General features: G+C 41.6%; 2 protein-coding genes across 14 annotated transcripts in view; one reads left to right on the top strand and one right to left on the bottom strand.

Annotated features, from left to right (window-relative positions):
* PLCB4 (phospholipase C beta 4) overlaps positions 1 to 13,479 on the bottom strand; it is a 665,275-nt gene that overhangs the window by 535,489 nt on the left and 116,307 nt on the right. For all 13 annotated transcript variants that reach the window (XR_014561903.1, XM_083730054.1, XM_083730046.1 and 10 more), the window contains 3 exons: positions 10,453 to 10,533; positions 8,949 to 9,008; positions 6,576 to 6,719 (listed from right to left, as the gene is read on the bottom strand). Coding sequence is in view for 12 of the 13 variants with exons in the window: in XM_083730054.1 (XP_083586180.1) it covers positions 6,576 to 6,719; positions 8,949 to 9,008; positions 10,453 to 10,533 (285 nt within the window). In the remaining variant the exon portion in view is untranslated. The remainder of the gene's footprint in view (positions 1 to 6,575; positions 6,720 to 8,948; positions 9,009 to 10,452; positions 10,534 to 13,479) is intronic.
* Positions 1 to 13,479, top strand: part of PAK5 (p21 (RAC1) activated kinase 5) — a 264,301-nt gene that overhangs the window by 234,023 nt on the left and 16,799 nt on the right. The window lies entirely within an intron of this gene.

Genomic DNA, 13,479 nt, shown 5'->3' with positions numbered 1-13,479 from the left:
TTTATCTACTTGCACTTTGACGTGCTTTTGAACTGCTAGGTTGGCAGGAGCTGGGACCAAGCAACGGGAGCTCACCCCGTTGTGGGGATTCGAACCACCGACCTTCTGATCGGCAAGTCCTAGGCTCTGTGGTTTAGCCCACAGCGCCACCTGCGTCCTGTGAATTAGGTAGGTGTCCATTAAAATGTGGACTGCACCAAATTTCCCCGCTATCCCTAACCTTAACACACAGCAGTTGAGCATATTTCTCCTTTCCCCCATTTTCGTGGAGTAATTTCTGTGCCATAAAAAGTAGAATGTGAAGACAAACTGGCCCCACTATGAAGGACCTCAGTTACTGCTTCTTGCCAGATCAGACAATGACCATAACATGACTATCTTCATATAACAACGGAACATTTTATTATTTGCTTTTTCTTTTTCTGGAAAAGCTAGTAAATGGCAGCACCCAGGAAAGAGGCGACTACTGAAAAACAAGTTTCACCCAGAAGCCAGTAGAATACTTGAGTGGTTTCTGTTTCTATTCAGGATGAAAACAAGCTTTGTTAGCACTGAAATAGGACATTCCACAGGGCAAAGGGCCAGTTCACCTAGTCATTTTCAACTGAAAACATCTCCAGTCGCTTGGTTCAACATACGAGAATAGCTGGAATAAGCACACTTGGAAATACACAACTATACTTTCCATCAGCACTCAAGCAGTAATTTCTGCTTTCAGAGAAATGTCAACACCATCATTTGCTCACATTCATATCTTCTTACCCCATTGCTTTCCTCAACTCCCTCCAGCTGGAGGAAGTTGCTTCTCTACCCTACATTGTGTCCGAATTATATTCTGATCTCCTTTGCTCATGTTGACCTTATAAAGCCCATGGCACCAAACAAGAGCTGCTGATACAGTCACCATCCCTTATATTCTCTGTAGGTTATTGCGTTCTGCAGAAGAGCTTTTCCTTAACATCCCGAAAATATCAGAAGGACTGTCAGTGCAGCTGCCCATTTTGTGGAACAGTATCCCAACTGAGATAAAAGGGACACCTATTATTCACACTTTTTGAACACAGTTGACAACTGGTTCAAGATGATTTACTGGCTGGATTAAAAGGTCTATGTTAGGAATTCTAACGTAGACGCCGAAATCCCAAAGGAGCAGAAAAGACTATTTATGTATGCGACCACGGCTGCATAGATGTTATTGGCCCAGAAATGGAAAGAAGATCAAGTCCCTACCAGAGAAGAATGGCAAATTAAATTTATGGATTATGCTGAAATGGCAAAAATGACCGGAAGAATCAGAAATCTGGAAGACCAAAATGTTAATAGGGAAATTTTATAATGGGGAATGGGGAAAATTTATTTACCGTATCTTAAAAACTATTGTAAACACTTAAAATTATTAGGATTAGAATAGCACTTGCAGTTTAATGGTGAATTTTGGGCACAATGGAGAGGTAAAAAATTTGGATTATTACAAAAGATGCAGGAAGGAATGACAGACCATAGGATCCACAAAGCGGAGGAGAGAAGTCCAGGAGATTCTTTGGAATCTTGTTTCTATGTTGTATGTTGGATATGTGACTGTAAAACTTTAATCTGAAAAACCAAATAAATACATTTATTAAAAAGAATAAAAGGTCTACACTAGATGTTGATTTTATATCATTTTTAAACCTGTCTTTAGTTGGTTTTTGCACTGTTAAGAACTATTTTAAGCAGTTTTTAGTGTGTTTGTAAATTGCATGAATACTAATATAAAAGGCAGTCCATCAATCAATCAATCATCATCATACATATAGCTGAATAGATATATCTATGTCTTTTAGATGCCCAATGGACTTGGTCCAAGCAGCCATACATCCAGGGAGAGTTCCCATTAATATGCTGGGAATATGCAAAGCTTCCCCCATTTATCTCTGTGGCTTTGTAGGTCTTTTTGAAAGCATTTGAAAGTAGAATCGTGGTTTTAAATCAATATGATTAATGTAGTTCCCAAATTGCTGGCCAACAGCAGAGCAGTAATGGAAAGATGAAAGCAAACAAGCAGACAGCAGCTTTGCCTCGGTGTGGAAATGGGTAGATTAAGAACAGCCTGATATCCTGCAATATGGGAGGTCCTAGGTATAGGTTAAAAAGAACAGTCCATCAGGATCATTATCTTCAGAAGCTAGTCAGGGAAGAGGCAGTGTAAATCTTGTTTGAATGCTCTGCTTCCTTTTGTGCTGTACAAATTACATGACCATAGTTTGTACAGCCTGTGAGCTTCAAAATACACCTCCTCAATATCGAACACCTGCTTCAGATGATTACCACAAAAACCTGTTTCGTGTTCAATATAGTAACCTCTACAGGAAAGCTTGTTATGTATGACCTTGCCCTCATTTTGTGCTCTCCATTATAGCTGAGTACTGGGGCAGAGTTAAGGAGCTGGCAAGTTTCCCAAATCAAGTTTCTTATTAAACTTTAATCCTTGAATCGTGCAATCTCTTGGTTTCAAGAGCTTTCCTGAAGGAAAAAAAAACCGTATTAGTTGATGTTCGTTGAGTTGCCAGGTCTAACTTCTTTTTCAATCATGGAGTTTTAACTAAGAGGTTGAGAGTGAAGAGGCAGAAATATCTGGTTAGGCTTGGCAGCACAGCTGGTTTAACAGCAAAACAGGTGAGTTGTTTGCAAACCCCGGAAGAAACCTAAAGGTATGCAAAAGTGCATTTCTTCCCAAAAAAATTCACCCAAAGTAGTGTAAAATCTTTTCCCCATGGGGTGTAGGACTGTGTACACATACACACAGAGTACATGAGTGCTTCACTCTGCTCTGCAACCATTCACACTGACACAAGTTGTTTCCGTTCAGTGATGCATTATTATTTTTATTTAACAGTCTGGCCTGGCAATATATTGTGAATCATGGTGGGTGGGTGCTATGCAAAAATCATGCTGCAGGAAAAACTGTGAAGCCAGCCACAATACCTCAAGGGCCGCTTCTCCCCATATGCATTAACCTGGACTCTGTGCTCATCCTCTGAGCCTCCTCCATAAGAGATCTGGAGAGTGGTAACACAAGAGATCTGGAGAGTTTGGGGGGGTATTGGTTTGTTTTTATTTTATTGTGGTTTCTTTTTCTTTTGCATTTTGTCTGTTCATTTTGTCAGCCATGTGATCTTCAGATGAAGGGTAGTATACAAACTTAATAATAATTATTGCTGCCTAGACATTGGGCATTTATTTCAAGTAGATCACACCTAAACAAAGTGCCCAAAATAATGAGTGATTCCTAAGTCCCCTCATCGCAGTGCCTGTGCTTACAGTCTGGTTACTACTAAAATTAAAAGGAATATTATGGAGATTAATTTAAAGGTGAACTTCTTTTGTAATTAAAAAAAAATAGTGTCCCTACCATACAACTGCCTTTCAAAAGAGCAGAAATGCAAAAACACTCAACTTCACAACCAACAGCACTTGTGGTACATAAAGCACATTATCAAACCGTGGTTAATAGTATATTCATAGCAATGAGTACTGTAGAAGTATTGGCCATTAAATGTGAATAGCGGTTTTGCAAATATGCTTGAGTTTAAGATGCCATTAAATGCTCTCGGCCGCTAAGTTAAGATTGTGTTTTCCCTGGTAGCCTATTTGCACTTAGGCTCTGTTCCCTAAAGTAGCATCTTCTCGAGAATGTTATCTTTCCTCGATATAAACTGATATACACACATGCCATAATGTTCATAACAAAATTAAAACTGAGCTGGAAGTCAGCCCACTGCTATTCAATGAGTGTATATAAAATTGCGGGCAGACTTCTCACATGGCTATTTAATGGGATGAATCAGCTATGACATGAAAATAGGGTTGCCATACATCCGGGACATTACCGAGATTTCAAAGGCGGGATGAGGATCTAGGTTTTGGGGCGTTTTTGTTTTGTCCCACTAAATATGGCCCAGTAGCTTTCCCTGTGCTCTTAGAAAATGGGATCATCTTAATAGATGGTCCTGGTTGCAGGCAGTCCCTCAAACTGGCCCCCCCACCCTGGTGTGGGTGAAGCTATTACCCTTACACCGGGGGTGGCACCACAATCACCCAGGGCTATTGCCCAATCATTTTGAAGGATGATTGTGGGGGGAAATATGAAAGCAGCAGTGCGACGTGTGCCAGGCTCCTACTTTGCGCTGTCAAACACTCGCCCACCCTCCCTTTAATTTAAGTGCCTTGTGTTGAACTTCGGTTGGTTGCCCATCTTGAGTCAGAGATTGATAGGATTTTTTTCCATTTGGCAACTTGGCACGGGCCACTTGGTTTTTGCCTACCTCTTAGCAATCGTCACAACTTTGTAAGGTTTGGTGGTTAGGCATTGGCTTATTCTTCAATGGGGGAGGGGAGGTCGGCCATCGCCTGCCCCTCCATTTTCAAGGGTATTCCGTTAAAGGAATCTGGGGCCAGGATCCTGTCCAGAGTCTGCTTGAGGGGCTAGGGCCATGCTGGGCCTCTGGGAACACCAGGGGAGATGCAGGCGGGTTCCCCCGAAGCAATTTCCCTTTGGGTGGTTTACCCTCACAGGCTTCCCGCAAAGGGGGCAGAAGTCAGATATGGTCTAAGCCAATACCACTCTCATTCCTGTAATCAATAAAGTTGTGGCCAAGATTTTGCCCAAAACCTTAAACAAAATATCCATGTCTGTGTGAATTTCTTTATTCTAATGGGGGATCGGCTTGGGGGTCTTGCCACACAATAAGCATGGAATATACCGATACATGTGACGCGGGTGGTGCTGTGGGTTAAACCACAGAGCCTAGGACTTGCCGATCAGAAGGTCAGCGATTCGAATCCCCGCAACAAGGTGAGCTCCCGTTGCTCGGTCCCTGCTCCTACCAACCTAGCAGTTCGAAAGCACGTCAAAGTGCAAGTAGATAAATAAGTACCACTCTGGCAGGAAGGTAAACGGCATTTCCGTGTGCTGCTCTGCTTCGCCAGAAGTGTCTTAGTCATGCTGGCCACATGACCAGGAAGCTGTATGCCAGCTCCCTCGGCCAATAAAGCGAGATGAGCGCCACAACCCCAGAGTCGGCCACGACTGGACCTAATGGTCAGGGGTCCCTTTACCTTTTTATACCAATACATAGCTGCTCTAAAGCTAATATGGCAGGGGGTTGCCTTAGAGATATTTATCTCCTGCAAAAAATGTTGAAAGAGAGCCTCTCTCTTTCGCTCGTAGTGGACTGTGCTGGTGAAGCAGTTTTTCTAGGATGTAATGAAACCTCGTCTATAAGTGAGCTTGGAAAACAGACTACGGTACTCCAAATTGTGTAACTGGGATCTTAGGTATTCCTGGGAACTGTCCATGACAATATATGCCCAGACATATTGTAATTGCTTTGAAATGTTATGTGCACTGGAGCTTCTAGGAATCAAACAAATGGAGTCAGCTCTATACTGTCAATCTTTGGAGGGAAACCATTTACTGAAAAAGCCTCTTAAATCCACCAAAAGGGAAGCACGCCATTCTGCTTTGCTATGGTAAATCAAAAGTAATTTCACTGGAATCCAGATGGGGGGGAACTATTCGTTATAAACATGACCATTATCATCGCAGAGATAATATTTTTTAAAGAAGTTTTTCAAAATTGCAAATTCGTTATAGGATAGCATAGCAGAATTATAACCAAAAAGCATATAAAGAAGAAAGGGGGAAAGCAAACAATCTCCAAAACATATTAAAACAGATATGATAAAATCCTTATAATATGTACACAGACGAATCTTATCTCAGTAGGCTTTCCTGAGTTGGGAGGCTTTTAATGCAAACTTCACTGCAAGAAGCATGACTATATAGCATAATCTTAAAAAGAAAACAGAATACAAAATAACACTTGTAGCAGAAAGCAAATTGGGGTGGCTCCATAATTTGGTTTTACGTGCACATGTTTGAAATGCAGGAGGTTCCAGTACTGATTCTTGGCATCTCTGGTTTGCTGTTGGGGAACCTTTAAATTTTTGGAAAGCTTCTGCCAGGCTAAATTAACCAATGATGTAATTCAGTATATGGCATCCCAACATGTCCATAGGCCCTTAATTCACGTATCCACAATACAAAGTGCTTGAAATACGTTTTTGTTTTCATATCATCAAGCATCAGATATTTTATTTTTTGCACTCAGGCTCGACAGTTCGCAAAGGATAAATACATCATCATGCCCTTTTGAAAACAAAACCAAGATTATAATTGTATTCTTTTCCATTCTTCTTCAAATGAAAGCCAAGGTTTAAGTGATATTTAACAAAAGTCTCCCAGCAGTCTTACTGTGAAGAGTTGCAGATTACATCTTTCACTGCAATGCAAACTTTTTATCACAAACGGACACACTTCCTAAATTGCCATTCTAACATTTTCCCAAATGGGGGGAACACCCAAACATTTGGGAAAGCACTGCATTAGGTTCAATGGAAACATTAGCTCAATTTTTGCAACATGCACAATCCCATTTCAATTTCCACAGATCTGTGTCCAAATGAGAACTTGTTATCCTTCAGTAGAACACTTGAGATTTTATATAGAATAGCAATGCTTAAATAGACAATACCTTAGCATCTTCGGTGCTTTCTGCTACCATATATGTGAAGCTGATGTTCACCAGATCTGTGCCGCTACAGACACAAACTATTTTCCCTTCAAGTTCATTTTCTGTCTTGCCAACAGCCTCGAGAGCAGCTAATATTTTTGGATCCTGTTAGAGACAATGAATGCCTTGTTAGACGTCCAGAGCTAAAACAGAAAGGAATTTTGTTCGCTTCCCCCACCTCAAATATTTAACATGTAAACATTTCTTATTCACCTTTGCTAAATATTTTTTTTTTATCAGTGCTTCAAGTCCACAGTTTGAAAGCATTCACGGCACAGCTGAGTATTTGTAATACAACTAATAATAATAATAATAATAATAATTTATTATTTATACCCTGCCCATCTGGCTGGGTTTCCCCAGCCACTCTGGGCGGCTTCCAACAGAACACTAAAATACAATAATCTATTAAACATTAAAAGCTTCCCTAAACAGGGCTGCCTTCAGATGTCTTCTAAAACTTTGGTAGCTGTTTTTCTCTTTGACATCTGGTGGGAGGGCGATCCACAGGGAGGGTGCCACTACCGAGAAGGCCCTCTGCCTGGTTCCCTGTAACTTGGCTTCTTGCAGCGAGGGAACAGCCAGAAGGCCCTTGGCGCTGGACCTCAGTGTCCAGGCAGAACGATGGAGGTGGAGACACTCCTTCAGGTATACTGAGGCCATTTATGGCTTTAAAGGTCAGCACCAACACTTTGAATTGTGCTTGGAAACGTACTGGGAGCCAGTGTAGGTCTTTTAGGACTGGTGTTATATGGCGTCAGCAGCCGCTCCCAGTCACCAGTCTAGCTGCCGCATTCTGGATTAGTTGTAGTTGCCGGGTCACCTTCAAAGGTAGCCCCACATAGAGCACATTGCAGTAGTCCAAGCAAGATGATGTCACAAAGGCCTTGTTCCAGAAGGCAGAAACTTTATATGCCACAAAGCTGGTGGCAACTTGTTAAAATTCAACCTTTAGGAGCTGACACACCATGATTCTAGGTTATTTATGAAGATGCTCTTTAGAGGCAGGATAAAGGTAAAGGTAAAGGTACCCCTGCCCGTACTGGCCAGTCTTGACAGACTCTGGGGTTGTGCGCCCATCTCACTTAAGAGGCCAGGGGCCAGCGCTGTCCGGAGACACTTCCGGGTCACGTGGCCAGCGTGACACAGCTGCATCTGGCGAGCCAGAGCTGCACACGGAAACGCCGTTTACCTTCCCACTGGTAAGCGGTCCCTATTTATCTACTTGCACCCGGAGGTGCTTTCGAACTGCTAGGTTGGCAGGCGCTGGGACCGAGCAGCGGGAGCGCACCCCGCCGCAGGGATTCGAACCGCCGACCTTTCGATCGGCAAGTCCTAGGCGCTGAGGCTTTAACCCACAGCGCCACCTGCGTCCCAGAGGCAGGATACCGCAATCATATTTCTGGAAAAAGGGAATCAATTTCCAACGACTGTTCTTTTGCTCAGTTGCGCTTCTGGTTTTCCTTTCCACAGCATGATGGTTTGCATTTTCATAAAACATGGTCCAGTTATAGCTCAACTCTCTAAGCTATGATCACCGTTGCAGGTCACACCTTTTATAAATGGCACTCGGGGCAGTGTGACATATGGCTGACTCTTATGTTTACCAATCTATGTCTACAGAAGATTGTGTTTTGCAACCAGTTGCAGAACTGGTCGGCCTTGTTTCTGCCACTTCAACAACCTCATGAAGGTTAGGGGAAAAGAATTAATTTTCAAAAAACTACAAATCTGAAAAACAGATTATCACCCTGTAGTCTGCATGCAAGCCAGAACTGAAGGAATATGTAGATTGGAGATTTCTTGTACAGACCCTATCATGTTACTCTGATGTAAAGAGATTTCCAGTTTATCGCTTAAAATCAGGAAAGCTCATTTGCATGGCAACATCTTCTTGTAGATCGGAATGCCAATGAATGAATACATTAAACCCTTATCTTAATAATGGTCATACATTTTTATAAGTGTTTGATGGCTCTCTGTTTGAAGCTGTGTCTAAAATTTAATTGGAAGAAAACTTTTGGCAAGCTTCACTCACAAAGACAGCATTTTTTTGTCCTGCTAATTGAAATGGTGAAACTTAAGAACATGCTTAAAAAATGAAATTTGACAGAACTTAAAAACACTTAACTATGGCTGGAATTTTTAGGCATTTATGCCATATGCTGAAGCTTTGGAAGAAAATTGAAGTTGTTGTTTTAAAGACTAAAGGGGCCATCGAGGAAGCTGGGTTTTCAAAAGTTTTGTTGATAGCAACCTTACAAAGTAAACTCCATGACCCAAGTCAACACTTATTGTTTAAAACAATACCATTAAAGAAAATTACAGAAATACCTTTGGCACGGCTCCAAAGCGAATACTATTGATTAGAGAGCATTCCAAAACCTGCCCTTCCTGGAACGACAAAGGAAACAGGAAAATCTCAAGGGTTTGGTTATAATAAAGATCACATTAAAATAGGTACTGTAGCAAAAAGCAAAGCTGGATTAGAATTCGCAATCGCAGTTAACACAAAGAAGTGTATTCTGTTCATTTCAGTTAAAGCATACAGATCAAGGTGATTTCACCACTTCGATTCGAATGATGTGATGATGATGATGATGTTGTTGATTAATATAATATAATATAATATAATATAATATAATATAATATAATAGTAATGTAATTTTGGCTACAAAGCTACACATATTTAGCAACTACACACCACACCCAAGTCCTTTCTCCTCCATTTTGTGTCTTCACATCAACTACACAGAAAAGGTGGGATGAATCCTGAGAGAAGGTCACAAGAAGGGAACAAAGTTGGGCTGCTGCTATGCTCCCATAACAGCTGCCAGCACAGAAGTGGGCGTAGAGAGACTAGCAGAGAAAGGACCAGGATTACATATCCCCAAGGCCATCACCAAGCCGTTAGTGTTATGTAGTGAAGTTTCACCCTGGGCCAGCAGGGGGATACTGTAGATAGTTTTCACTCAGGTCTGTAGATAGTTTTCACTCAGGTCCACGTCAGTTATTTTAGGCGGGAAACTCTGGGTTGTTGTTGTTACAATGTTGACAGCTGGCTGCCTATAAAAGCAGGCCGGCTGAGCTGTTTGCTGTTCAGTTCTGTCCAGCTTGCAAGTAAAGAGCTGCCCTGGAGAAATCGCTGTGTCGTCTGCTATGTTCGCCCACAACTTAACAGTTAGCACTATAGTAATACAACTCTCTGCATTTACCATATTTTTCACTCTATAAGACACACTTTTTTCCCCTCCAGAAATTAAGGAAATGTGTGAGCATTTCTCCTGCCGCTTCGCTGAAGAAGCGCTGCACAGAGAGGGAGAGAAATTTTTTTCTTGTTCTCCCCCTCTAAAACTAGGTGCGTCTAAAACTCCAGTGCGTCCTATAGAGTGAGAAATATGGTACATCCCATTTTGTAACTCTGTGAACACAGTTCTGCTCAGCAAATCTCTCCTCCTTACAGTAAACAAATGGTTGCTGGGAAAGAAGAGGTGCCCGAAATATTGTTCCTCTCCCCAGTTAACTAAAATAAAGGGGGTGGAGTGGGGTGGAGGTACATAATATGTGCTTCCACTTGTGGATTTTCCCTCAACAAATTAACTGTGCGATCCTATGCACGTTTACTCAGAAGTAAGTTCCACTGTGGTCCATGGAGCTTTACTCCCTAACAGATGCTTTGGGGATTTGCTGCCCAAGGTCCTGGTATTTAGGAGTTGTGTTTCATGATGGAACAGGCAGCAGTTTGCTTTATCACAAACACACATTCCACATTTCAAAGATCGGAGAGGTAAGTACTCCAGAGAGAAAGTCATCATATTGAAGTCATTGCAAACAGTACCTTTCCTTCACTTTTCCATGTGATAAAGAAGCCAAATTCATCCACTTTAAAGAGACAGTTTGGTTCAAAGACGAAAGACTCCTGTCGACAGGCAAAAAGAAAAATATTCAGTGCTTCAAGTTAAATAACAGGTCTACAGAGTATCAACCTCCATTTCTGTTTGGTTCAGAAACAAAATATTTTAAAACTCATAATGCCCCCACAAACCACTATGTTAAATATACAGAGACCCCAAAAGACAAACCCTACAACTAGGACTCAATTCACACAGCACCAGTTCCTGCGGCCTCCTGCTGCCACCATGCCATAGGAGCACGATTTCTGTTCTCATCCTGAAGCAAAGTTCTTAACCAGAGGTACTATTTCTGGGTTAGCGGAGTCTGTAACCTGAAGTGTATGTAACCCGAGGTACCACTGTATTTTTTTCTTGTCATTGCTATTTTTATCCTGCATGTAAGTCATTTTGAGGCATTTCGGTGTCCTGCACACTATATTGTGATACAGTGGTACCTTGGGTTACAAACACTTCGGGTTACAGACTCTGCTAACCCAGAATTAGTACCTCGGGTTGCAAACTTTACCTCAGGATGAGAACAGAAATCATGTGGCTGCAGCGCGGCGGCAGCAGGAGGCCACATTAGCTAAAGTGGTACCTCAAGTTAAGAATGGTTTCAGGTTAAGATCGGACCTCCGGAACGAATTTAGTTTGTAACCAGAGGTACCACTGCTCAGGGCCAGATTTAGGTTTGATGAGGTCCTAAGCTACTGAAGATAATGGGGCCCTTCAAATGTCCTTTGTCAACAACAAATTGTCACTTTTTTGTGTTGAATATATGCTATATGGTAATTGATGGACCTAATAGGTATCTAAAGCCATTTGCACATAACAAAATATGTATTTTATCAAAGTATTTTTTTCTCTTTGGATTTTTTGGGGGGCTCCAAGAGAGTGGGGCCCTAAACTATAGCTTGTTTAGCTTATATGTAAATCCAGCACTGCCTCTGTTCACTGGTGCCATGCCAAAGTGAAAAGCATCGGTGCATTTCTAAAACCAGCTGAAATTTTAAGTTTAGGGGACGGTATTTGCTTGGTGGGCGTGTGCATAATCTGAGTGGAGAAGAGTCCTTTTGCAAAGAAGAAACTTGAGTAAGCCATACTGTTCCTCGGTCGTTTATTTGCTGCCACTAAGAATGTGGGAGATAAGATCTCTGGCTGTCTTGGCAGGCTTTAATATTTAAAAATATCTTTTCTTCATTTCAAGAGATTATGGAATGAAGCAAAATAATACTAAAGGGATTTGGTGGGACTTATTTTTTGTTTTATTATCATCTCGCTAAACAGAGCTTCCAGCTAATCTATAGTGCTTGATAGATTAGCCGGAGGTTCTGTTTACATGAAGTTTGCTAAGGCATCATTCGAGCCCCGCAAATCTAGTTAAACAAATCCATTCCTCAAAAAGACTATAGATCGCATGATCAAATAAAAAGGAAACAGGCTAGAAATGTTCTCTTTTGCAAACACGGTATCTTCCCTCCCACATTCCTTGGAGCTATCCTCTTTTAAAGAGTTTACAGATATGGAAATTATATTGAATGAGCTTGCAATAAGTGTGTATTGCTGGAACTGAATAGCCAGCTTTTGAAAGACGTCTCCTGGTCTGAACTGAGATGTAACTGGGCTGGTATCCTTTTCTGGCATCCATTACACTGCTGTCTGGCAATGTGTGTTTGCCCCCCCCCCCCCAATATTCATTTCTCAGTGGGGGATGCACTAAGCTGGTAACAGAATTAAACTGTTGTGATTTCCATTTTCCAAAAAAAAACCCCACCCCAACCACAGGCTGTCTCGCCAGAGTGGTGCATGCTCTAGTTATCTCTCGCTTGAACTACTGCAATGCGCTCTATGTGGGGCTACCTTTGAAGGTGACCCAGAAACTATAACTAATCCAGAATGTGGCAGATAGACTGGTGACTGGGAGTGGCCGCCAAGACCATATAACACAGGTCTTGAAAAACCTACATTGGCTCTAAACAGCCTTGGTCCAGTATACATGAAGGAGCATCTCCACCTCCATCGTTCTGCCCAGACACTGAGGTCCAGTGCCGAGGGCCTTCAGGTGGTTCCCTCGCTGCGAAAAGCCAAAGCCAAGTTATAAGGAACCAGGCAGAGAGCCTTCTCGGTGGTGGCACCCGCCCTGTGGAACACCCTCCCACCAGATGTCAAAGAGAAAAATAACTACCAAACTTTTAGAAGACATCTGAAGGCAGCCCTGTTTAGGGAAGCTTTTAATGTTTAATAGGTTATTGTATTTTGGTGTTTTGTTGGAAGCCACCCAGGGTGGCTGGGGAAACGCAGCCAGATGGGTGGGGTATAAATAAAAAATTATTATTATTATTATTATTATTAGTCAATGTAAATGTAAATCATTTAATATGGTGGAGAGCATGGCTTACCTGCAAGTAAGCAAAACAATAACAAAAATAGTAGCAATGGAAGGGTTTTGTTGCTAATTACGCACTCTCTGCCCCAAGGTAGGTTACAGTAATTAAAATGAAATGTTAAAAATACTGAAACAAGGTGGGTCCTAAAAATATATATGTTGTGATAAGAGCTAATTGTGCACAGTCGCCTTTGCAATGTCAACAAATGCCCAGAGATGTTTTTTATTTTTGGCAAACAGAGGTTGCAATTCTATTCACATTTATCCACATATCTGCATTGAAGTGTATAGGATCACACTGCTAATAATTCAGTTCTAGTCTGTGATTGGGACCTGGTTATTCAGCATTGCAAAAACAAGGGCCAGATTCAAAGAAGGTGAATTTTTGAAGCATCCCTTGTTCTTTCCACTCTTTAACATGTGCATGTATCGAGTCAAATTCAAAGCCCTAGTAATGAACTGGAAGAGTGTATTCTCCCATGCTGTTCACTGTGGTTTTGCAAACACGTGAATAACTAAACACAGAAAAACATTCTTTATTACTATTATTTCTAACAAGGTATGCACACTGTTCATGACTTTCTTG

The sequence above is a fragment of the Podarcis gaigeae genome, assembly GCF_964106915.1.
Source record: "Podarcis gaigeae genome assembly, chromosome: 3".
NCBI lineage: Eukaryota > Metazoa > Chordata > Lepidosauria > Squamata > Lacertidae > Podarcis > Podarcis gaigeae.
The sequence above is the reverse complement of the archived record's forward strand: the minus strand, read 5'-3'. Positions and strand labels throughout refer to the sequence as shown.